The 24,893-nt window shown below is 42.4% G+C and overlaps 1 protein-coding gene across 1 annotated transcript in view; it reads left to right on the forward strand.

The window, feature by feature from the left end:
- BCAP31 (B cell receptor associated protein 31) overlaps positions 1-24,893 on the forward strand; it is a 38,589-nt gene that overhangs the window by 8,477 nt on the left and 5,219 nt on the right. Inside the window, exons 4-6 of the mRNA XM_063294234.1 lie at positions 4,523-4,658; positions 16,523-16,649; positions 23,452-23,552. Coding sequence (XP_063150304.1) covers positions 4,523-4,658; positions 16,523-16,649; positions 23,452-23,552 — 364 coding nt within the window. The remainder of the gene's footprint in view (positions 1-4,522; positions 4,659-16,522; positions 16,650-23,451; positions 23,553-24,893) is intronic.

Below are 24,893 nucleotides of genomic sequence, written 5' to 3' on the forward strand. Positions count from 1 at the left end.
GCCATCTTTTGTGCTATGAGTTAACTTTACGGTTTCATAGAACATTATGCAGTAGGTTGGGTTTTTTTTGCAACTTTTACATATTGTATATCCCTGTGCTGACCATATTTATTGCAGAAAAAGTCAGATTGTAAGTACTGGGGTTAACTTTGCCATTAAGTCTGCTGGAATGTTCATCTGAATTTTTTTTTTTTTTTTTTAAAGGAAAGTAATAAAGTTGATTTTTGCGAACTGGATAAACAGTGTGGACTGACTACTTTTGCAAAATGTCTTTGTGACAAGCAACTTACTTTGGGTACCGAAGCCCATTTGAAGTTTAATTTACTGTATTTTACTTTTTGTATTATTATGGTTTTAATCGATGGTTGTAAACCACCCAGAGGCCTCCGACGGGAGGAGATGGGCGGGGATAAATTAGATAGATAGATAAATAAATAAAATAATTCCATGACCTGCCCGTCTCCTGAGATCTCCCAGGGAATTAAGTATTTGCTTTCATGCTTGGAACCATTCTAGGTGAAACTGAAATTCTCAGAGTAAATAGAATCTGTCCCAACTACTACTTTCTGGCATGAGAGCCCCTCTGACACTATGGAAGCCTGCTACCAATCATGGGAAGATTTTCCTGTAGTTTTAATCTTATGCTACCTCGCTTAATCACTCTTTTTTGGAAGTACTACAATGATGCATTGTCCCAGTGTTGTAGTTTTTTAGTGCAGCTGAATTTCCCAACTTTAACATTTGGATGAGGGAGACAGGTGCATATATGCCTTCACCCTTGCATATATGCTATTTCTTTTAAATTTCTGGATGCTGAATATATGACTGGAAACTAGGGTGTATGTCTTTGCTTGTTCGGGCTCATTTGGAGAGCCCAAGTGGTATTTGTGCATATTTAGATGGCATGAAAAATAAACCAGTGGCAGATGAATTCATATGTAGATTTTTTTCCCTTTTGTTCTTCAGCATGTAGTCTTTGAAAATCTTGGGTGTAGGCACAAAAGCCTTCAGAAGTTACTACTGGATTTTGTTTTTAGTATGACAGATTGGGAAACATTAGAAATAATACTATATTTAAAATTAAAAGTGAACAAAATTGCCATGTTTATGTTTAATCCAATGCTAGTTGGAATGTTGTCCCCATCATGCCGTTCAAAAGCTAAGTTGCGCATTCCTGTTTTATTGCAAGGTTACTTAGAGTTGGCAGAACAACAAAAACATGACTGTTGCATAACAGTAGGCACCATGCCACATTGTCCTGGTAGAGGGAGAGAGCAGATGGTAACTCCTCATGTAATCTTACCTGGAGGACATCTGCCATCAAGCCTTGCTATGTTCTGTTCGCTGTTCTGTTAATTGCCATACTTTGCATGAAGTAACTGGAACTGTGAACCATTAAGCCACAGGGTGGCAGACCAGAACTACATCTTCTCTCTTTCAGAAAGAAAGGCAGGCTCCTCTACAGATTCATTAGACCTTCAAGCTAGAATTCTGAGCTGAATCAGCCATGATATTGAGCGCTTTCGATAGTAACCCTAGCATTGCATTTATGCGATTAGGCTGCTTGGAGTACGGAATGCATCTTCCTAGGCTTGGGCCTAGCCAGTTTTATAGAAATTGCTGCATTTGTCAAGAAGCACTGTGTAAGCGAGACTCCAAATCATCAAGAGTTTCTTCTCTACCACCCCTGTTTCAGAAAAGCAGCAATGTTTGCCATTCATTGTTCTTGCTGCCTTGCTGCTGGTGATGGCAGCTGTTCATAACTCAACTGAACCAGGAAATTATCTCTTTGCTGGCACTATAGGATCCCTATGCCCACTTGGGAGCTTGCCTGTCCAACTCTTAGGTTTAATCAGTAGCTGCTTTTGGCTGGCAGAGACAGTTAAGAAGGTTGCTAACAATGCCTGTGGCATGTAAATCAGCCTGAATGCAGTGTTGCATTCAAAGGGGATCTGCTGGATTATGCACTTGGGATGGAGAAAAGGGAGGGAGGTGCTAGCTGTGAATTCTGTCTCTTCGCTGTGTTTCTGGCCAAAGGGGCAGACCATTGCATCTTGACATCAGCTGTTGCACTGGATGTGGCTTTTCTGCTCCATACCTATATCTTATTGCTGCAAGGGGGAGTGTCAAGCCTCTTCAGAATAATTATGGAGGGATAACAGGATTCTTGCCCTGATCCTGAGTTGATTCTGCTCGTTTTTGACTCGTAAGCTTTTCGTGAGTCCACAGGACCATCAAAAAGCAAGAGCCTGTCCTCCCTTTTGTGGAGAGAGGCTTTTCTAAAGCCAGAGTGTGAGGGTCCTGCTGCTTGCTTGTCACAGACTGTCTTGGCTGGTGGGGCCCACATGTGGCATCTATTTTCATTCACTCACTCACTCAAAACATTTGTGTGGCCACTCATCTTAAAGCCAAACTCTGGGCGGCTTACAATCCAAAGATAAAGCAATACATAGAACAATAAAAACATAATAAATAAAAACACAGGAACCAGTAAAACCCAAACAGAAAAACCTGGCATCACAGCCACACTTCCCTGATGCCACTCACTGCATTCTCATCCCACTCTGACCTCACCCGATCTCATCACTTCAGGGAAGAGCCGGGTCTTAAGTGCTCTCCTGAAGGTTGAAAGGGTGGGGGGATCCTGTTGGATCTCAGAGGGGAGGGTGTTCCATAGGGCAGGGGCTGCAGTGGAGAAGGCCCGCTTCCAAGGACCCACAAGATGGCAGCGTTTAAGGGAAGGGACTTGGAGCGTGCCTACCCTATCTTCTCTGGTAGGACAGACCAGACAGATACCTTCTGGGAGAGGCGGTCCCACAGATAACTTGAATGCTGGGGGTGATTTTAATCATTTTGTTTGCAGTAATCAACCTTCTACACCTGGAAGTGATTCCCGTAAAAGTGGAGAGAGATATGGAGGTTACCTGTTTGTTGTTTGTTTATAATATAGGTTCCTCTCCAAGGCAATACTGGTTGCTGGGAGCTGCCCAGAGTCACAGGGAGTCAGGCAGCATATAAATTTAATATATTGTTGTTGTTGTTGTTGTTGTTATTTCAGACTCCTGTAGACCCAAGTTCAAATCCCTACTCAGCCATGAAGCTCATCGCAGTCACTATCTCTCAACATAATTTACTTTTCAGGGGTTTCTTGAGGATAAAAGGTGTAGAGAGTGGCAAAAACCATGTAAACCATTGTGACTTCCTTGGAAGAAAGGCATTTTACAGCTGGAAGTAAATCCTGATTAAGGAAAAGAACCATGAGAGCAATCTAATTGCTGGGAAGGTCAGAAAAGTTGCCTAATGAGTTTGGACTTGCCACAATGGGGGGATTTTCAGATTCCTTGGATGAGACTCCCATCAGCAACTCTATCAATGTGAGCAAAGTGTGAATGACTGGTAGCATTGGTCCAATAGAGCTGTTCCTGCACTAGTTTGCTGCTGTCCTTTCTTAAAGTAGAGCTTTGGTTGACACTTCCCATTATTCTTGATGCTTATTACTTATTCTTGGTTACCTTAGTTTGTTTATCAGGGTTAAACTTTAGTGCAGCGGGCGGTTAAAAGGTCTTTGCTGTTCAAGTGCTTCTCAGAGTTGATTGATGGGATTGGGTACAAACATGTCTCTGGTTTCCACCTGTGGGCATTTAAGGGAGAAAAGCTATATGTAGCTTGAGGGTAGAGCACCTTCTTGGTCTCAAGGTCTCAATTCCCGATATCTCCAGATAGGGCTGGGAAGGGTGGAGAGTTGCTGCTGTCAGGGTAGGCTAAGGGTGGTGAAAGCTGAATATCATGAACCAATAACCTGGTCCAGTGTAAGGTAAGCTTATCACAAATTTGGGAAATACAGACCCTCGTGGGAGTTACCTCCTCCTCTGTTCTGCTTAGTGAACAGGAATCCAATTCTCAGCAGCCTTCTTTCTAGTGACTCCTGGAGCACTTGTCATCTCCTGTATTATTTAGTTTTATCCTCCAGAAATATGCCCAGGAAACTCTTCTGTCTTATTTATAGACACAGTGCGCCCATTTTATTCTGAGAGTGGGGACAATGTACACTTGAAGGATACAGCACAGAATTCAGGTCTAAAATTATACTATGTTGAGTAAGGCAAGTCATGCTCCTCATTTCCTACTCTTTCAGTATCTAACCTGTCTTGTGTCAGTGTTGGAAACTGGGAGTCAAGGCATCAGCTTTCCTAGCAGGTTGACTAAGTTGAGGTTTGAATTCAGTGTCTCATCCATTAGACCGCTTACCCACCAGCCAGGCCTCTTTCTGTCTAGCAAAACTCTAAGGAATGATCAGCTTAGTTCCAAGTAGAATGCAAGGGGTCCAGGCTCTACCTTTAGACAATTCAAGCATCTGTTGAGAAATGTCATTTTTATTTTGCAGTCAGAAACTAGTTCTATAACTCACATAGCAACTGTATGTTTAGGAAAAGGTTCAAAGGTTGATCTGGTATTATTTCTTCTCTGTTGTGTCAAGTCAATTTGAGAGCCCCTGGCTTAACCAATTTTTTTGTCTTTCCAGCCTGCTGAGACGACTGATCACTCTAATTTCTCGGCACGCTACTATCCTGGCCTCTAATGAAGCCTTCAAGAAGCAGGCAGAAGGAGCAAGTGATGCAGCCAAGAAATATATGGAGGAGAATGACAAGCTGAAGAAGGTATGGCTGCAAGGTCCTGAGAACTGAAATAGAAGAAAGGCAGTAGCACGCTTCGCTTGGTCATATTACATGCTTGTTGAGTACTTGAGAGTTATCGAGAACTTCTGGGTTCCTAGAGTTAAACTAGCCCACTAAAAGCACTGAAGTTCCCTGTAAAGGAAGCTAAGAAACTCTTCTCTGTTATACAAGCAACATGATGTATATGTCTCTGGGCATCATCCCATCTATTATTATGATCATCTCCTTATATTATTATTGTTTAATTTTTAATAAGATTCTACTTTTCCTCTAGGAGCAACCTAGGATGGAACACAGTACAAATCAATTTAAAAATGAAAAGAAAAGCATGTATCACAAATATATAGCTGTAACTGGGGTATCTACTCAGATATACCAAAGGACATAATTACATCCCAAAGCCATGGGAGAACAGATGTGTTTTTACTTGTCTAAATGCTTAGTGATGAGTAGGCTAGCCCACATTTTTGCTTTCTGGAAATGGAGCTCTTGTGACTTTCCTGTCACAATGATAACCTGATGCTGTATCTGGCTCATGGACTGAATCATTCATGCTGGAACACTGTCATGGCAGGGAGAGCCATGCTCTTTCCCATCATTATTGGCTATCAAGAAAACTAAGTGGAAAAGCACAGCCTTTTTAGACAAGGGTGTGAAGAAGTTCTCCATGTTAAAATATATGACACAAATACAACACAGCTGCATACTTTGTCACTTTTTCTTTTGAGGTTGGAATTCAGTATGAGATGACAACTTGACAATATGTGGATATAACAAGTGTTAGAAATGTGTTTTGATGAGTAGAGGAAGCTCAGTCAAGCATTTCCACTCATTAACCAGCTCATTACATGCCGGAAGTGTGTATTTGGGTGGTACACATCAAGATGGCTAGAAATTACCGCCTTTAATTTTCATGTTGTGTTTTATTGAACAGTGAAAACAGATGAGAACAGGGGAGATAGGCTTTGATACAGAAAACATGTGAATGTCATTTGCATAAATTATATACCACCATGAATTAAAATAAACATCAAGGATCATACAGTACAGTTTTGGGGGTGCTCATATGTAGTATTTTTGTATCTCATGAACAAGAAAAAATATATAAATTTCGACTTACACTGCGTAAGTATAAATCCATGTAACTTTTGAGCAATGTTGTCAGATATTTTTGGAGCTGTTCTGTTTATAATTGGGAGCTTTTTCCCTTTTTATCATGATTGTTGAGGTCACATCTTAATACAGTTGCAGTACAGTACACGTCAGAGACTTGGATAGGATAGACTTGCTCTGATCTAGGCAGGCTTTTGAAATATTATTCTACTGGTGGGGAAACACCCTAGCGCTATATTTCAGTGCTGAATAATCTTTTTTAAATTAGTTTCTAAAATGTATATGCATGGATTTGTCACAGCTCTCATGCCTGTATTGCAAATGTGTTGCTGTTTAGGAACAGGTAGTGTTGAATTTTTGGATCCCAGAAAGCTAAATCTGTCCCTCTGCCTGGGCAATTCTGACACTGACTGGTTGATCTTTGTGCTATCGTAGAAGTTATTTTGAGATTGTCTCTCGCTTCACAAGTAGCTTGGTATGCTCCGGCTGGGAGATGTGCTGCACTGAGGAAGTACAAATGTGGTGTTCCTATTGGGCAGAAAGTGGCACACTTCTGTGGATCTTACCCTGAGGCTTCAGGGGCCTGATTTATTGGTGCACCTTCTGCTTGGCATTGTAATCCTATAAGGCTAAGAGTCCTTCTGTTACTCTATACGCCAGGTCCCTTTTTATGGCCGTCACCTCACCATTGGGGTTAATCACTCTCTGAGGACTTCTGTCCTTTTTCCTTCCAAGAATACTCTGTGGGTGATCTGACTCTATGTGATTGCTGTAGGAGCAGATGTCAAGCACGCAAAGCTGCTGGCATTGCAGTCTCTGTTCCCATGAGGACGCTTAAATGGGAAAATGAGAGTATTTTTTACAAGGGTTAAAGACAGTGTTGCCTGAGCTGCTAGGAAAGTAGACCCATTTCACTCTTTATACCATTGTACATTTTTTAAAAATCAGAAGATAAGTTGGGAGGAAAAACGACCATGCCAGTAGAAGAGGGGATGTCTGTTCTCTTTGGCAATCCACTCCTTATCATCCCTTTGAACCAGAGGCTCTGGGGACTGAGCCTGGCAGAGTATGTGCCTGTCAGTTAGCTGTGATCTCTTTGTGATTCTGATTCTGCTCCAGTGGAAGCAGAAGAGCAACAGTTGGCAGGCAGTGACTTTGCTGACCCTTTGCATCCAGGTGCTACGGTGATTCACTGGAGAGAGGAGAGAGGGTAGAGCCACGCTTGGCTCTGCAGCCTGGCTTTCTGACTCCTCCTTCAGTTCTAATTATCAAAATGCTTCTTGCCCCAGTTACCTGCTTAGTTCCTTCAGCAATCCTCTTTCTCCTGGCAGATGGCAGTGGAGCACATCTCAATCCACTTTTGCAAGCATGTGTCCACAGAATCGCATGGAGTCACCTGTAAGGCTGGGCAACCTAGGGAAGCACCTCCTCTGCATGTTCTGTCTGCACATAGTATTTTCCAGTTGTGGTTAAGCTTTGAGGGCTGCCCCTCTCAACAAACGAGTGACTCTTCCTTCCAGGCATCTTTCCCCATAGCCATTGCTGAGGGTTCTGGGAGTTGAGCTCTACATAGCTGGAGGCTATTAAATTTTAGGGAGGAAAATGGGTAGGCGAAATGGTTGGGTCCTGTTTATGCTGGAAGTCATCTGTTTCCACGTGGAGCAGAGTCTGTGTGCAGCGGAAACTCTTGTGAGGGTTAGAGGAGTGATGAGGACAGGCACCATAAGGGTAATTATTTCTTGAACTTTCATGCTTTACATTAATAGAGACGGACGAACTCTGGGTAGTGAGGACCAGTTTGGCACATCTGTCATTTTTTTTTTTTTTTTACAAACTTAAATCGTAAAAAATCTTTAAAAACTCTTAAACTGGGCAAGTGAACTGGTGACCAAAAGCCTCTGCTTGCTCTTTTTCACTTGCCCAACTCTAATACTAATTTGACTTAGGGAAGCTGCTGTTCTCTTCTGCTCATTCCTTGACAGACGTGACAGCAAATCTCTAGGCCTTGCGGGTAACTGCAGCCTCTTACAGAGCCTGTTGCTTTATTATCACGTAAGCTTCTGAATTATGCGGAGCTCTCTGACTTGGAATATTGCTGCAGCAATGGATGGTCTTCCTGATCAGCAGGGTACTTTATAGCCCGCACAAAAAGAAAAAAAAAATCAAAAATCTGTTTTCTGCTTCAAACAAATTAAGATGGCACCAGGCTGAGGAAAGGTTGTTGCTGAAGTTTGTTAAAGTTGCTAAAGACAGGTTTGAAGTCCAGCTGCAAAGCGTTGATGCCAGCTTTTCCCCCTCTACGTGGATAGAATAACAATGACACATTTGAGCTCTGCCAATCCGTTACCTTGCCCTTTCCAAGTGTGTTGAAGATCACCCAGAATTGGCTGCAGCTGTGCCTCCTAAGGCAGAACCTGCTTTTTCCCCTGAATCCAGCATTCCTATTCCTACTTCTATAAAAATGGAAATCTGTGCCTTAGGATGGGCAAAAATATTAGCTTCGGGCTTTAATGGAAGAATTGGTAGAATTCTAGACTCTCTGATCTGTGTATTTTCCCCTTTATATACTCATTCTGCCTTCAGTATCTACCCAAAATCAATTCCCCCACACTTTTAAAATTTCAATATATTCAAATTGTGTGGGGATAAAAGGGCAGCCTAGCCCTATTATCTCTGGTTGTGGCAAGGGCATAGTCTTTATCATGGCAGGATTTTTTATGAAGTTAATTAAAATGACATCATTAGCTGATAGCCTTGACCTCCTGGATAGCAAGAGACTTTGAAGATTGTGGCTATAAATGTGATGCAAAGCTATAGTTGTAAACATGGTGTAAAATCAAAATGCAGATGTTGTTCAAGGTTGGTGATTATTGCAGACTGTTCCTTATGCTTCAGATTGGCAAAACTAGAGATCACAGCAGATGGCATTGGCTTATATCATCTTCTGCTCCCTTTCCCTCCTGTAAATGTTGCCTTTTCTGAAACCTTCAGATAGACTTTGTGTTACAGGGTTGAAATAGCCATTTTGGGTTCCGGTAGAAGCTTTTATTGCTCTTTTCTCACTTTTGTTTTCTTTTATTTGGCCCGGGCAGAGAGGTTATGCTCTTCTATCCTATTGAAGCTTCCCATTTGTGACTGAAGTTGCTTAGTATCCCTTGGAGCTGTGTTGGGCGTTTTCTTATGCCAGATTGGCCACAGGAAGAAAGGAAGGGCCGTCCCTAGACTGTCCTGCCCAGGGCCAGGAGAGTTGGGGGGCTGTGAAAGAGCTGAGGGGCTTGGAGAGGTCTTTTGCTTGCATTGCCTGTTCTTGTTATTCGGGCGCGGAGGATAGTGCTGGTCGTGATGGTGTGGAGCTGAGGGATGAAAGAATCTTCCCAGCACACGGTGGCCTTGCCATGTACCTGAGTACTGTAGCTTGGTTGGCTCTTCTAACATAGATCCTTTATCCATAGATAAAACCCAACTCCATATTTCCTTGAAGACTTTTTTTGCTGCCTCCTCCCCCTATATTGCAGGAAACCCTTTTTGCATGAATAAAAATGGGTTGGGTGCCATATGAAGGGAAGACTGCTTTATGTTCCAGAGAAGCCATAACATGTCTGGGGGGCATCTGGTTGGTGAAGGTTGTTTTGGTTTTCAGCTGTATGTGCACTAGCTTCTCTGATGTTTGCATGCATCAGGCTAGGTAAGGTGGGCAGATAGGACTCCCAGCCCTTTGTCTGCTGGTTTTGCTTAAAGGCTCCCTCTAGAAGCTGGCCCTGTTGCAACCCACATGGGAAGGACAAGATGGGCTGGAAGAGAGGCTGCCCTGAAAACTAGGCGCCCAGCCTTGTAAGGCTTGAGAAATAGATGAGAATTGTATTTCTTAAAAATATTGGGAACTGGGGTAAAGTTTCTGACACCCCTTTTCTTGAAATTATGAGGCTTATATAAGATAACTAAATCTTGCCTGAGGAACAATTTCCCCTCCCTTTTCTGGTCATAATTACTTGGGTTCTGTGTGGATGGGTAGGTTGTTCTGTGTGGGCTAGTAATTTGTACAGACAGACCTGAATTAACATTAATGCAAAATACACAGCATAAACTTTTCAGCACATGGATAAAATGCTACTATTGGCTACTAATCATGATAGCTATATGCATGGCTGGCTGGGGAATCCTGGGAATTGAAGTCCACACATCTTAAAGCTGCCAAGGTTGAGGAACATTGGTCTAATCCAACAGGCTCTTTTATTAACAGTTTTATCCTATGAAAAAGAAAATCCTTCTGCAACTCATAAGACAGTGAAACAAGAGTGAGGATTTTTTTTTCTTTTTGAGGTTGCCACATGAATCTGTTTACGCAATACTGTACGTTTTTGTTGGAACACCTATGGGAAGAATAGTTTTTAGTGGCTGTCAGGTATGTTGGGAAAATTGCTAATAGAAGAAGAGTTGGCTGAAATCCATCAATTATTTGCCATGACTTGCACATCAGTAATGGAGGGGGAGGAATGCAAGGCTCTTGGCAATAAAGGACAAAGAATATAAGCAGAGTCAGGACATTCCATAGGAGTGTGAACCTCTTGTGAGAATTTTGTATAACATTCTTTCTGCACATAGCATTGCAAAAATTCAGCTTTGACTTTTGTGTGCCTTCATCATATTTGCACTTCCGTTTGTGGCTGCTGCTGACACAAACTGAACTGTGAATTAAAGGCTCCCCCCCCTCCAAATATAGGCTCAGTTCAGACATTTTAAAAAAGGCTCATCCAACTCTCTCCATGAGTCATTCTTTCTTCTTGAAAGACCAGTTACTCATTCTGCACCAAATGCTATTCCACTTCAATCTTAAGCTTACATTGTTTGTTTGGCGCACCCTCTAGAACAATATAATCCTGCAGCGATACAAGTTTTTAATGCCAAAATTGCACCTCAAATTTTATGTTGTTTATTCGTTCAGTCGCTTCTGACGCTTCGTGACTTCATGGACCAGCCCACGCCAGAGCTTCCTGTCGGTCGTCAACACCCCCAGCTCCCCCAGGGACGAGTCCGTCACCTCTAGAATATCATCCATCCACCTTGCCCTTGGTCGGCCCCTCTTCCTTTTGCCCTCCACTCTCCCTAGCATCAGCATCTTCTCCAGGGTGTCCTGTCTTCTCATTATGTGGCCAAAGTATTTCAGTTTGGCCTTTAATATCATTCCCTCAAGTGAGCAGTCTGGCTTTATTTCCTGGAGGATGGACTGGTTTGATCTTCTTGCAGTCCAAGGCACTCTCAGAATTTTCCTCCAACATCGTAGTTCAAAAGCATTGATCTTCCTTCTCTCAGCCTTCCTTATGGTCCAGCTCTCACAGCCATATGTTACTATGGGGAACACCATTGCTTTAACTATGCGGACCTTTGTTGTCAGTCTGATGTCTCTGCTCTTAACTATTTTATCGAGATTGGTCATTGCTCTTCTCCCAAGGATTAAGCGTCTTCTGATTTCCTGACTGCAGTCAGCATCTGCAGTAATCTTCGCACCTAGAAATACAAAGTCTTTCACTGCTTCTACATTTTCTCCCTCTATGTGCCAGTTATCAATCAAGCTGGTTGCCATAATCTTGGTTTTTTTGAGGTTTAGCTGCAAGCCAGCTTTTGTACTTTCTTCTTTCACCTTCATCATAAGGCTCCTCAGTTCCTCTTCGCTTTCAGCCATCAAAGTGGTATCATCTGCATATCTGAGATTGTTAATGTTTCTTCCAGCAATTTTAACCCCAGCCTTGGATTCCTCAAGCCCAGCATGTTGCATGATGTATTCTGCATACAAGTTGAATAGGTAGGGTGAGAGTATACAGCCCTGCCGTACTCCTTTCCCAATCTTAAATCAGTCCATTGTTCCGTGGTCCATTCTTACTGTTCCTGCTTGGTCGTTATACAGGTTCTACAGGAGGCATACAAGATGACTTGGTATCCCCATACCACTAAGAACTTGCCACAATTTGTTATGGTCCACACAGTCAAAGGCTTTAGAATAGTCAATAAAACAGAAATAGATGTTTTTCTGAAACTCCCTGGCCTTTTCCATTATCCATCGGATATTGGCAATTTGGTCCCTAGTTCCTCTGCCTTTTCTAAACCCAGCTTGTACATCTGGCAATTCTCGCTCCATGAATTGCTGAAGTCTACCTTGCAGGATCTTGAGCATTACCTTACTGGCATGTGAAATGAGTGCCACTGTTCGATAGTTTGAACATTCTTTAGTGTTTCCCTTTTTTGGTATGGGGATATAAGTTGATTTTTTCCAATCTGATGGCCATTCTTGTGTTTTCCAAATTTGCTGGCATATAGCATGCATTACCTTGACAGCATCATCTTGCAAGATTTTGAACAGTTCAGCTGGGATGCCGTCGTCTCCTGCTGCCTTGTTATTAGCAATGCTTCTTAAGGCCCATTCAACCTCACTCTTCAGGATGTCTGGCTCTAGCTCACTGACCACACCATCAAAGCTATCCCCGATATTGTTATCCTTCCTATACAGGTCTTCTGTATATTCTTGCCACCTTTTCTTGATCTCTTCTTCTTCTGTTAGGTCCTTGCCATCTTTGTTTTTGATCATACCCATTTTGGCCTGGAATTTACCTCCGATGTTTCTAATTTTCTGGAAGAGGTCTCTTGTCCTTCCTATTCTATTGTCTTCTTCCACTTCCGCGCATTGCTTATTTAAAAATAATTCCTTATCTCTTCTGGTTAACCTCTGGAATTTTGCATTTAATTGGGCACATCTCCCCCTATCACTGTTGCCTTTTGCTTTCCTTCTTTCTTGGGCTACTTCTAGTGTCTCAGCAGACAGCCATTTTGCCTTCTTGGTTTTCTCTTTCTTTGGGATGTATTTTGTTGCCGCCTCCTGAACAATGTTGCGGACTTCTGTCCATAGTTCTTCCGGGACCCTATCTACTAAGTCCAATCCCTTAAATCTATTCTTCACCTCCACTGCATATTCCTTAGGGATATTAGTGAGCTAATATCTAGCTGATCTGTGGGTCTTCCCTAATCTCTTGAGTCTGATCCTAAATTGTGCAAGAAGAAGTTCGTGATCGGAACTACAGTCAGCTCCAGGTCTTGTTTTTACCGACTGTATAGATGTCCGCCACCTTTGGCTGCAAAGGATGTAGTCAGTTTGATTTCGGTGTTGTCCATCTGGTGAAGTCCATGTATAAAGCCATCTCTTAGGTTGCTGGAAGAAGGTGTTTGTTATGCAGAGTGAGTTGTCTTGGCAAAATTCTATCAGCCTATGTCCTGCTTCGTTTTGTTCTCCCAGGCCATGCTTACCTGTAATTCGAGGTGTCATTTGACTGCCCACCTTAGCATTCCAGTCTCCCGTGATGAAAATAACATCTCTTTTAGGCGTGTTGTCCAGCAGGTGCTGCAGATCCACATAGAACTGCTCTACTTCAGCTTCTTCAGCATCTGTGGTTGGGGCGTATATTTGGATCACTGTGATGTTAGATGGCTTGCCCTGAATTCGAATTGAGATCATTCTATTGTTTTTTGGATTGTATCCAAGCACTGCTTTAGCCACTTGACTATTAATTATGAAGGCTACTCCATTTCTTCTGTGGTCCTCTTGTCCACAGTAGTAGATCTGGTGGTCATTTGATGTGAAGTGGCCCATTCTGGTCCATTTCAGTTCACTGACCCCCAAAATGTCTATCTTTAATCTTGACATCTCACCAATAACCACATCCAATTTGCGCTGGCTCATAGATCTTACATTCCAGGTTCCAATGGTGTGTTGATCCTTAGAACATCGGATTTGCCGTTCACCACCAGCACCGTCGGCCGCTAGCCGTCCTTTTGGCTTTGAGCTAGTTGCGTCATCATGTCTGGGGCTAGTTGAACTCATCCTCTGTTCCTCCCCAGTAGCATTTTGACCATCTTCCGACCTGGGGGTCTCATCTTCCGATGGTATACCGACATATCTCTGGTTGTACTGATCCATTTAGTTTTCACAGCAAGAATACTGGGGTGGGTTGCCATTACCTTCCCCAGGGATTGCATTTAGTCTGACCTCTCTGTCATGACCTTCCTGTCTTGGGTGTCCCTTCACGGTTTAGCTCATGGCATCATTGAGGTGCTCAAGCTCCAGCACCACGACAAGGTAACGATCCTTTGCTGAAGTCAAATTTTATATGGAGCTCCAATTTGGATCACATTTGTTAATAATGACATAGCACAACTGGAGGTGACATTTTAAAGATCTCTTTTAAGTGTTCCAAGCTGTGTTCCAAATTCTGTTATTCTCTTGGAAACCAGGCAATGCCCTTTGAAAACAAAGGCTTGGTTAAGCACTATTAAGTTTTGGTTGCAAATATTTTTTTTTTAAAAAAAGGATTGCTTCAGGAAATCTCACATGAATCTTTTGTAGATATGTGGTTTGAACAGTGACTCAAAAAATTAGATTGGCATTGATCCTGATTATTGATTTTCAAGGGGTATGTCATCAGCATTTCGTTGTATCAAACAAAGATAAATAAGTACAGAAATTAACGGCTAAAGCCAAAGTTTTGTGTTCTACTGTAACTTTTGGAATAAACTACAGATACATTTTTCAACTCCCTAAATATCTGAATATCCTATATTTAAGCAAATACAGAATAGCCTTTTCAAAAGCCAGATTAAATGTGTTGCCATCAAATATGCTATATGGTAGATTTCAAAAAATGCCCATCTCTCAAAAATTTTATCTCCATAATGGTACTGATCTTGAAACATGATGATATTTTATTGTATTGTGAATTTTATAAGAATCTTCAGCAGGAAGTTATTTGGCCTATTTTAAAATCCAAACCAGGAAGAGATACTTCTGAGTATGTAAAAATTTTACTTGCAGATGAAAATCCTAAAATTGCAGTGGCAAAAGCCAGATTTTTAACTATGGCTATAAAAAGACTTTTAGTAACAAATCAAAGAGTTGGGGTTTTAAGTGTATTATGTAATATTTATTAAATCATTTGTTAAACTGTTTTGTCTAATGCCAAGTTTGGATTATATTGGTAACTTGCTTTTGGGCCTTTGGGGCATAAATAAAATTGATTGATCGATTGATTGCTAGAACAAGAGTGGACAACCCAGAGCCTGAGCCCTTTTCTCTTTTTGCAGTTTTTGGAGATAGTTGCAGAAAAGTAACAGTGTATTCTGCCTTTTGAGATGGGAAATTAATGCAAATAAATATAAACCCTCAAATAGGCACATGACAGTTTAAAAAAGAAAAAACACCTTCCAAAAACATTCTGCTTACATGGGTGATGTGGATCTGACCCTGTAACCTTCACCCCACCACACGCACCCCAGTCAGGTTTATACAGATCCCATGGTTAGCAGGTCCAGGGGCTGATGGCCAGTTTTATTATTGGAAGATGGAGGAGCAAGTTAATTGGAAAGAAAGCTGGGTCTTGTCTGAGTTTCTGTATTTGCCATTGCAAACGTGACTGGAGTTGTACCTTGAGGATCTGATTGACTTACCCTTAAAACAGTCTTCTCTTCCCACAAGAACTCCAGAAGTTATTCTTGTTGTGTCAATTGGTGGTGTGTAATGGGATTGTTGGAGAACCAGTTTGGTGTAGTGGTTAAGGCATCAGGCTAGAAACCAGAAGACCCTGAGTTCCAGTCCCACCTTAGGCACAAAGCCAGCTGGGTGACCCTAGGCCAGTCCTTCTCTCTCAGCCCTAGGAAGGAGGCAAGGGCAAAGCTCTTCCAAAAACCCTTGCCAAGAAAACTGCAGGGACCTGTCCAGGCAGTCTCTGAGAATCAGACACGATTGAATGATTAAAAAAAAATGGGGTTGTAGTCCAGCAGACCTGAAGTGTTCCAGGTTAACAAAGTCTGCTTTGAAGAGTAGCTTAAGGATGACTGAGAATGTGCACATGAAGTACTGTGACACCTTGAGTGCTTACTGAAATGAGCTTTGTCAGAGTCACACCTAGGGGCTAGGCACTTAAGTGTTTCTTTCCCCAAGCAATTTGCTGTTAGTTCTATTATTGTCCCTTTGTACTGCCTGCAATAGCTTTTTGGCTGAGAGTACAAAAAGATTCCACCTAGCTGTATATTCTTATCCTTGTCTTGCAAAATGTCTAGAGAAATCTATTCATAGCTTTCCATAATTACTGCTGTGCCTCTGTCGTAATGATTTATCTATCTGTGGCCTTTGAGGGCAGCTGCTGTATCTGAAGAGGGGTTGGCAGGAATGTTGATCAGAACAGGTTGAGGGTGCAGTATTGGGTGGGAGGGAGGCACTGCATGCTTTTTTCAGTCTCACTAATTATAGTTGATGGAAGTAATTGCTTCCGTGTGATTTTGGGTGGGAAAGGAGTAGGATTTTGTTCAGGTGTCACACCTGTTTGGAAGCATGTAATGCGTATTCACTTTTATTTGAAGAATCTGCAGGTAAATACACCTCCATTATGTGGTATATATGGCTGAATTTCAGTGGTGCAGTTTCAGGGGGACACTGGCCTGGCCTCAGAAAAAGATGTGGGACAGCATGTGAGTCTGAGGGTTGAGTAAGATGGTAGTTGTGATTTGGCTACTTTGAGAGAGACTGGGTTCCTCTGAATTCTAGGTTCACCAGCATAAGCAAACAGCCCACATTGTTCCAGGAAAGGTCGAGAGACTTCTCATTTGGGGAGTCTGACCTTAGATGGTTAGACTTCATTCTCTCAACTTATTCATCCTGTGCACTTACTCAGTATCTCTTCTCCCTTTATTTGCAGGAATTGAAGCTGGCAGGAGTGGAAGTGGCTGACCTGGACATCAAAAGCATTGGGGCTGAGGAAGAAAACCGAGCTCTGCAGGCTGAAGTCAAGAAACTAAAGGATGAGCTGACTTCTACCAAAAGAGGTGGGAGGTGAAAGCTTCAGGCATTGGAGGGCTCATGTAGATCACAGTGATGCTTATTTATTTTGTTTACATAGTAGATGCCATTTTCCAGCAATTCAGAGGAAGTAGGAATAACCTGCTTGGCCAGCTCTCTTGTTCTCTCTCTGTTCCCCACTCCAGATTTTGCACAGCTGGCTCTTAAGATTGAAAGCTACTGAAGGGGTGATACAGCATCTATTTATAATTCTAGAACTGTATGCCCATGTGCCTTCCTCATGTACAGTCTTGAACTGTCCTGTTCCTCCTCTTGGCTTTAAATAATCCACTTGGCATCATACTTTTGGAATGGATGGGCCAGCCCTAGAGCATTTGTTTGTACACACTCTGCTTTTCTCCAGAGTCATGCGGTTAGTGTTTCTCTTGTCCTGCAGGTTCTATCCAGCTGTGAGATTAATCGCCTTCTGTATTAAATAGGCCGTAAGGGCAGGGACCACTTTGTGAGATGCCCCCTTCCAGCTCTTTATGGTCATTTTTCTTTCAGCAGTGTGCATGCCCAGCACTGGCAAGAAACTAGGGCTTTTTTCAAGTACATTTGCCTAAAACAACATCCCAGCTTCTTTTGGAGGTGCTTTGTTCAGTTCCTTCTTCCTCTTCCCCAGCTGATCTCTGGCTTAAACTGATGTAACTTCCCTTGTTCACACTGATCCTTGCAAGTCCACAAATTCCGGCCGCTGAGTGAAAGAAGCTGAACTGTGGAACACAACTGAATAGGAGCCTGTCCTGCAGGAACCCCTTTGTAACAAAGAGAAAGCTTGCAAGAACACAATGTGGGGAGGGCTGCTGCTGCTTTTTTGTTCTTTGGCTAGACCAAGGAAGGGCAACTTTTCAATGGTCAAGTGCTAAGCTTGATGTCAGCCTTAGCAATAATGCAGACTGTGCTATAGCACACATGGGACTTTGTCCAGGATATTCTTTTTTTTCTAGATTTTCTTTTTGAGAGAGCTGGTTTGTCCTTTGCTTAACTTACTGAAAAGTTACTAATTCTAGCATGGAGCTTATGGTAGAGGTATTTGTGTGGCAGACTAAGCCACTCACTTCTGATACTGTAATCATGATTTGAAAGGAGCTTTGGGGGCCACAAAAAAAGGGGCTTGTAAGTGTTACAGACCTCATCCTATAGCCAGACTATATTTCCCTCTCTTGTCCTTGCTTATCTTCTTGTTTTTCTCTTGTGCATATTTAGTTATACATCCACGTTCAAGGACAAGAACATGTTTTGCTGCAGTCTTCAGTTTACATTGTTCTGAGAAAACCCCACATAATTAATAAAGGCACTCCCCTGGAGCCTGGCATGTTTGCAGAAATAGTTCAGTGGAAGCACTGAATGTGAGGAAGAGGGACAAAGGCAGGTGAGGTAACAAGCGAGTTCCCTGTGATAAGGACATCTGCTTCAGAGACCAGCAGGGATGGCTGTGTAAATCAGTTGTTGCTTCCCACAAGAATGTCCTGACCACTAAACATCTAGAAATATTTTAGGGGGCCTGTTTGTGATACCACGGGGCTGCACGAGGCATTCATTGCAGTGGGTTGGGCAGCTTGAGGCACCAACTGATCATTAACATCCCCCCTCCCAGCCAGGGGAAGCTGGAGGCAGGTGGTCCACAGGCCTTGCAGAGCTATAGTGCGGCGGTCTTGCCCCCCTGCTCCTCCCTGACATGTGACTACTCTTCTCAGTTGCAGTATCAACTGAGCAGCTTCTCTGGATCCTATATACAAAGTTGGCAAATTGAAGGGGTTGACATCAGCCCTGGAGGAATCCTGGAACTGAGAAGTTCTGGGTGGCAACTGACCTTTTCAATCCTGAGTGGGCTTGCATAATGCTTCAGCATATTCTTCCATCTGCATCCAGCCCCAACTGATCAAATGGCACAGTGGCCGGGCAAATAGATAGTACCGGATCGTGTGGTATGCTGTGTTGTAGCCACCGGCAGCGTTCAAGAGGTGGTCTTGATGGATGTGCTTTTTTGCATTATTTTTAGGACGCTGGATGATCTGGTAGTGAGGTGGAACAGCTGCTTGTGCCTGCCCGGGTGAAGTGGCATGTCTCTCTTTCTAGCATTGCCTTTTATAGCTGTCAAAGAGGGTAACATGCCTTCCACCTGGTGCTGAGCCCTCGGCTAGGGCCCAGTCGTTAGGCAAAAAGCGTCATAATTGGCAGGCCCTTTCAAAGAGCCTTTTCCCTCACAAGTCAGTGCCCCACACACATAGGCAGTTCTCAGTCTAAGGGTGGATAGGGGCTAGTTTCTCACATGCCCCAGTGTGGTCTAGTGGTGACGGTGTTATACCAAGAGCCGGGAGACCCGGGTTCTTCTCCACCCTCTGCCTCGGAAGCCCACTTGGTTGCTTTGGGCCAGATGTTCTCTCTCAGCCCAACCTACCTCATAGGGTTGTTGTTTGGGGAAAATAGGACAAAGGAGTACAGTGTATGCTGCCTTGAGCAACTCTATGAAAGGCAGCAGATAAAATTCAAATTCAAATCCTTTTTCCAGTCGATGACCAGATGTAGGTACAATTTTCAATATTACATGGGAGGAAAAGGGAGTGGGGATGAGCAATTTACACAAAAGAGGAGGAAAAACCAAAGCAGCAGGTAAGAGCTGGAGTACAGGCCCTATTTAAAGTAGGTAAGGCAGGGGGAATTGCAAGGAATGCTTAACTGTTAAGTAAGTACAATGCTAGTCTGTCTAAATGACAGACTAGTAAAATACTAAAATACTAATATAAATAAGATTAGAATATTTAGATAATAAAAATGTGATAAAATGCAGACATATAAACTAAAATAATAAAATTCTACCTAGAATATTTTGATTATAATTGATTTTTAATCAAAAATTTTAAATACAAAGAAGTATGAAAAATAAAGGAAAAATAAGATAAATATAATAAAATATAGAATTATGACTTCTGCCCTTCTTTCCATTGAGCAGTTATTTTTATTTATTTATTTATTTATTCGTTCATTCATTCATTCATTCATTCAAATTGTGTTACCGCCCATCTCCCCCAAAAGAGGGACTCTTGTCTTCTTACTCTTTCCTCTCCCTCTTTTTCTCCTTCTTCTTACTATATAATTCTCTTCCCCTTCAACCCTTTTTAATCCCCAAATCATCAATTCGGTTTTGTTCAACAGAAAGTCCAGATGAGGTTTCCAGTCTTTCAAAAAGGTCTTGTCGTTTTTTTCCCTGACCAAACTGGTCAGGCTTTGAGTATAATTGATGATGCTCAGTTAGTACCTACTTGGTTGTTTTTGATAATACAGTAGTAATTTAGGGTTATATAAGAGGAGGAGAGAGAGAGAGAGAAAGAAAAGAAAAATAAAATGGTCCAAAGACTTTGAGTTATCAGGTTGAGTCTGAAGTTAACTGTTGCCTAGTTTTCACTGCTGTAGTACAAATTTAGCTACCGTGTGGGTGATGCCACAATCTGAGTCTGAAATGAAGTAGTGGGTATAAAAATCGTCCATTCTCCCCGGCTCTTGGCAGTAAAAGGGCAGTTACGCTGTTGTGTTGAAGGTCCTTGCAGAAGTTACAGCTAAGGAAGACATGTTGGATTGTTTCAGTTTCCCCAGAGTCGCAAGGGCATACACTTTAAGTAATTTAATTTATCCAAGATTGCTCTGTTCACCACCTATAAGTTCTCAGAGGAAGAGAACCCATAAAATCACAAGTGAGTAGCAAATTTTCCAATGTTTGTCCTTGGTACTATGATGCAGGATAGCAATCAGGGTCCAAACTAGAAAAGCTCGGGTTCAAATATCTTACTCAAATTACAATATTTCCACCCTCTCAACAGATCATTGGCAGTAAATGGCAGGTGAACTCCCAAAGTTTCTAGCCAGGCTAGTCTTAACCTTGCTGCTGGGAATTCTGGGACTTGACCAACCTACCTGGAAGGCATTGAAGTGCTGAAGGCTTCACTAGGACTTCATCCTTCACCTCCCTCATGGAAATTTAACTTAGATGTTTATTTATTTAATAGTACTTACAACCTACACCATCCCAGAGGACTCTGTTTGTATTTGTTGCATGTTACCGAATCAAGCAAAAACACAAAAAACCACCTCACAATACAAACTTTGTCAAAAAGCTAGAGACTAGTCCAAATATTGCAGGTAACATTGTTAAAAGAAAAATGTGATGAAGCTGGGGAGATCTATTCCATTGTCTACCATACTGTGCAAAATTGAAAATCTGTACAGTGTTGATTCAGAATCTTATTTCACTTCTACCCTCCCTCCTAGAAGGGAGACATGGAATAGCTTTCATCTTAACTATACACCCAAAGCTTGTTGGGCTAAGAGAGATATTAAGTCTAGTACTTTCTATCAAGGATGCTGTGTGAAAGGTGAAAGGTCCCCTCTGCAAGCACCGAGTCATGCCTGACCCTTTGGGGGACGCCACTTTCGCGACATTTTCTTGGCAGACTATAGAGCGGGATGGTTGCCATTGCCTTCCCCAGTCGTCACCTTCCCCAGCGAGCAAGCTGGGTACTCATTTTACCGACCTCGGAAGGATGGAAGGCTGAGTTGACCTGAGCCGGCAACTGAGAATCCAGCTTCCGCTGGGATCGAACCCAGTTGTGGAGAGAGTTTCGGTTGCAATACTGCCACCTACCACTCTGCGCCACACAAGGCTCTACAAGTATACTACAGGCATACAAGTATGCTACAAGAGGCATTATCTGGTAGAACAGCCGCCCTTGGTTTATATTGGAAATGTCATGGATTACATTATTCTCTCCCTGCTCCCATTTCATTTATCAAAAAGCAAAGAAAAATCTCTAAATAACCAAAATAGTAACGCTTTCCTGCCTCATTTTGAAAATTACATTTTGCCTGCTTATTTCAGACTTGCACAATAGTTCGGTGGTGAGAGAAAGTTTGTGACAATTTAGAACTATCCATAACCCTGTGACCTACAGTGTGATCTGAGCTTCATCTGAATCCTATTCATATATAAAGAAATTTTGGTTTAACAAGCAACAGTGTACCTTGTCATCTCTTTTTTTAAACATACTTGGCTAACATTCACTGTGTTAGAAAAAGTATGAAAAACTTTAGATTTAGTTCAACCAAATGTTTCCTATACCTGTTGCTCAGTCCTGCACATTCACTTGGAAATATTTTGGCCCACTCCTCTTTACAAAGTGCTTCAGCTCATTGATATTTTTGAGTTGTCTGTTCTTGGCTTAACGTCAGGGCTTTGACCTGGCCTTCCCAAAATACAAAACGTCTTCTGCTTCAGCCATTATGTTGTAGATTTACTTGTGTGGTTGGAATTATTGACCTACATGTGTTTAAGCTCCACCTCATGGATGGATATCCTGATATCCCCTGTAGAATTGCTGGTACAACTTAGAATCAATTGTTCCCTCAAAGATTGTAGCCTCAGAGTCTGGACAGCTCACAAGTAGTCTCAAACATGATGCTCAGACTACCATGCTTTATGGCTGAGATGAGGTTCTTTTGCTGGAATACAGTATTTAGTTTGTCATGAGTGCTAACAAGTTCCATTTTCATCTCATCTGTCTGCAAAACATGGTTTTACTAGCCTGCAGGATCATCCAGGTAGTATTTGGCAAGTTTTAGACACACTTTCTCCTTGGTGTTCTTCCATGCCCATCTGTCTTTAACGTTTTGCATGTTGAAGACTCATGAACATTGACATCAGACAATACAAAAATGGATACAGGATTTTTGCCATTATCCAGGGGCTCTTTTTGACCTCCTGGAATATTGTATGCCTTGTGATTTTTGTTGAAAGATCAATCCTGGGAAGAGTAATGGTGATGTTGCATTTTCTCCGTTTGTCACTACAGTATCTGCCTTACCACGGACTGATTGAGAACAAAGTCCTTGACAATGGTTTTATAGTCCCTTTCAGCCTCTTGAGCATCACAGTTCCTTTTCTAACATCTGCAGATTTCACTCTGGACCTGAGTCCCTTTCACAGCTTGTCTCACGAAGAGCAGACTTTGATGATGATCTCTGGGGTCTTTTAGAGTAGAGGGCCCCTCACAGTCATGCTTGACTGTCATCTCATTGATTAAAACTTGCCCCCTTAAGAGACCTGACTATCCTAAGGCTTTGCATACTTTTTCCAACAAAGAGACTGAATATGGCTTCAGTGTGTTCAGTAAAGACATGGCACAATAGACCACTTTTTTTGTTTTGTTTAACCAGAATCTCTTTATCTGTTACAGGACTTAGGTGAAGCTCATCACATTGTAGGTCACAGTACTCTAGGATTAAGGCTAGTATTATGGGGTTCACAAACTTTACCTCATTGTAACTGCATTCAAAATTTATTTTGATTTTTGGTAGAAGTGTTAACTCCCAACGTATTGCTCAAGATGAGACCTTCACCAGGGAAGAAACGTTCTAGCTAACTAACTAACCTTACATAATTATCTCAGCTTTATAACCCTAGATGAAAGACAAGTTAATTGGCTGTGACACTTTTATTAAGTAATGAGTTGGTGCAAACATAGTAGTCACTTGTATAGCTGGGCACAACTACTCACCCAAATCCTTTATTGTAGGATCTTTGTGAAAGTTAAAAGAGGTGGTTTGTGGAAGCCCACAACAGGATGGGCAGGCTGCTGTTTTTTTGATCTGGGAGAAGGGGAGCTGTGATTTGAAATGACCTATTTTAAGTGAGAAATTTATTGGCACCTTTGCCTTGTGATTGCTCCAATAACTAGATGTGTGAGGATGCCAAAACTGTACTGATATGTATCTTTTTCTCTCTCTTCCACCCAGCCCTGAATAAGGCAGACAACGAGGCATTGGCTATGCGCAAACAGGCTGAAGGATTGACAGAGGAGTACGACAGGCTGCTGAAGGAACATGCCAAACTTCAGGTGCCCAGGGGGGAGAACAGGGTGGCAAGAATATGGAGATGGGAGCAAGCTGAGAAGGCCTGTACTGGTATTTTCAGGAGGCTACTCAGTGCCTGGTTAGGCTCTTCCAAAGCTGTAGTCCAGCTTTGCTTGGTTTTTAAGGACCCCAGTATTGTCAGTGTTAAAGTTTGATCTCAATTGTTGCAAAGATTGCGGGGCTTGGATTATAGGCAGATGAAGGCAGCAGTGATACATGGTGCTCTGGGCCCAGCAAAAATGCTATGCTGTAGCCCCTTCTTTGGATAAACTTAATTCTTATTCTTGTCCTCCCCCAATTCATAAGGAGTTCCTTAACAGTGTTTTTACCCCAGCTTCCTCTACAACAGCCTATGGAATGCTGCTGTAGATGAAGCTAAACCAAACTCCCATCATCCCTAGCCATGCTGGTTGCCATTCAACCCCTTGGTGAGAAGCCATGTTGGGAAGGCTGCAGTAGAGGTCCTCCTTCATAGAGAATGGTGTTTTTCATGCACAACTTGAGCAGAACTAGACAGATCTCTAGAATGCTGGGTTGCCTGGTTGGTTCCCCCGCTCCCTGGTCCCCACATGGGGACACTGCAAGAGGAGAGCTGTCTATGATAGCCAAAAATCAGGAGTCTGATAGCACCTTTTCTGACTAACACATTTTATTAAAAGGTTTACGCTTTCATGAGTTGCAGCTCACTTTATCAGATGCACAGTGTGGGCTAGAATTTAAAGTGTGATGCAGGATTTAAATTGGGATGAGGGGGAAAAGGAGGAGAAAAAAGGTTGGTAATGCAGATGTAGGTTATATATGAGAGATTACAAGTATCTTATCAATTGCAATGTGTAAAATACCCATTGTTTGTTGAGACATCTATTGGGGGTAATAGATATCCCAAATCGCATTGCTTTCTCTGCCCTGTGCCTGCCCCTTGATTTCCTGCAGTCAACCTCATATGGGAAATGGTTTCATAAATGAATCTTCTTCCCTGGTGGAGAGGAACAAGGAGCCTTTGGTGACTACATCTGTGTCTAGAAATGAATAAAGGCTTGGATGTTTCAAGATTTCAGGGGAACTGAGAGTTAGAAACCCTCTGTATCATTTAGTCCTCTATGACTGAGCCTCCCAGAAGGCCTGGATTCCTGCTTTCTCCTTAGTTTTTCCCTTTAAGAACCAAGGCCCTTCCCAGCTATGCTTTCTGAGTTTTCACCCTTTGTCTTCAACTAGCCATCACCCACTTTGGGGCAAAATGCCCTTGAGCTGGGCCTGACATGAAGTATGCACTTTCGTAGGGAACAGAATTAGCTTGCCACTGCCTTTCTCTGGGATCTTTGTCA

This window comes from Candoia aspera, chromosome 2 (assembly GCF_035149785.1).
Source record: "Candoia aspera isolate rCanAsp1 chromosome 2, rCanAsp1.hap2, whole genome shotgun sequence".
In the NCBI taxonomy this organism is placed as follows: domain Eukaryota; kingdom Metazoa; phylum Chordata; class Lepidosauria; order Squamata; family Boidae; genus Candoia; species Candoia aspera.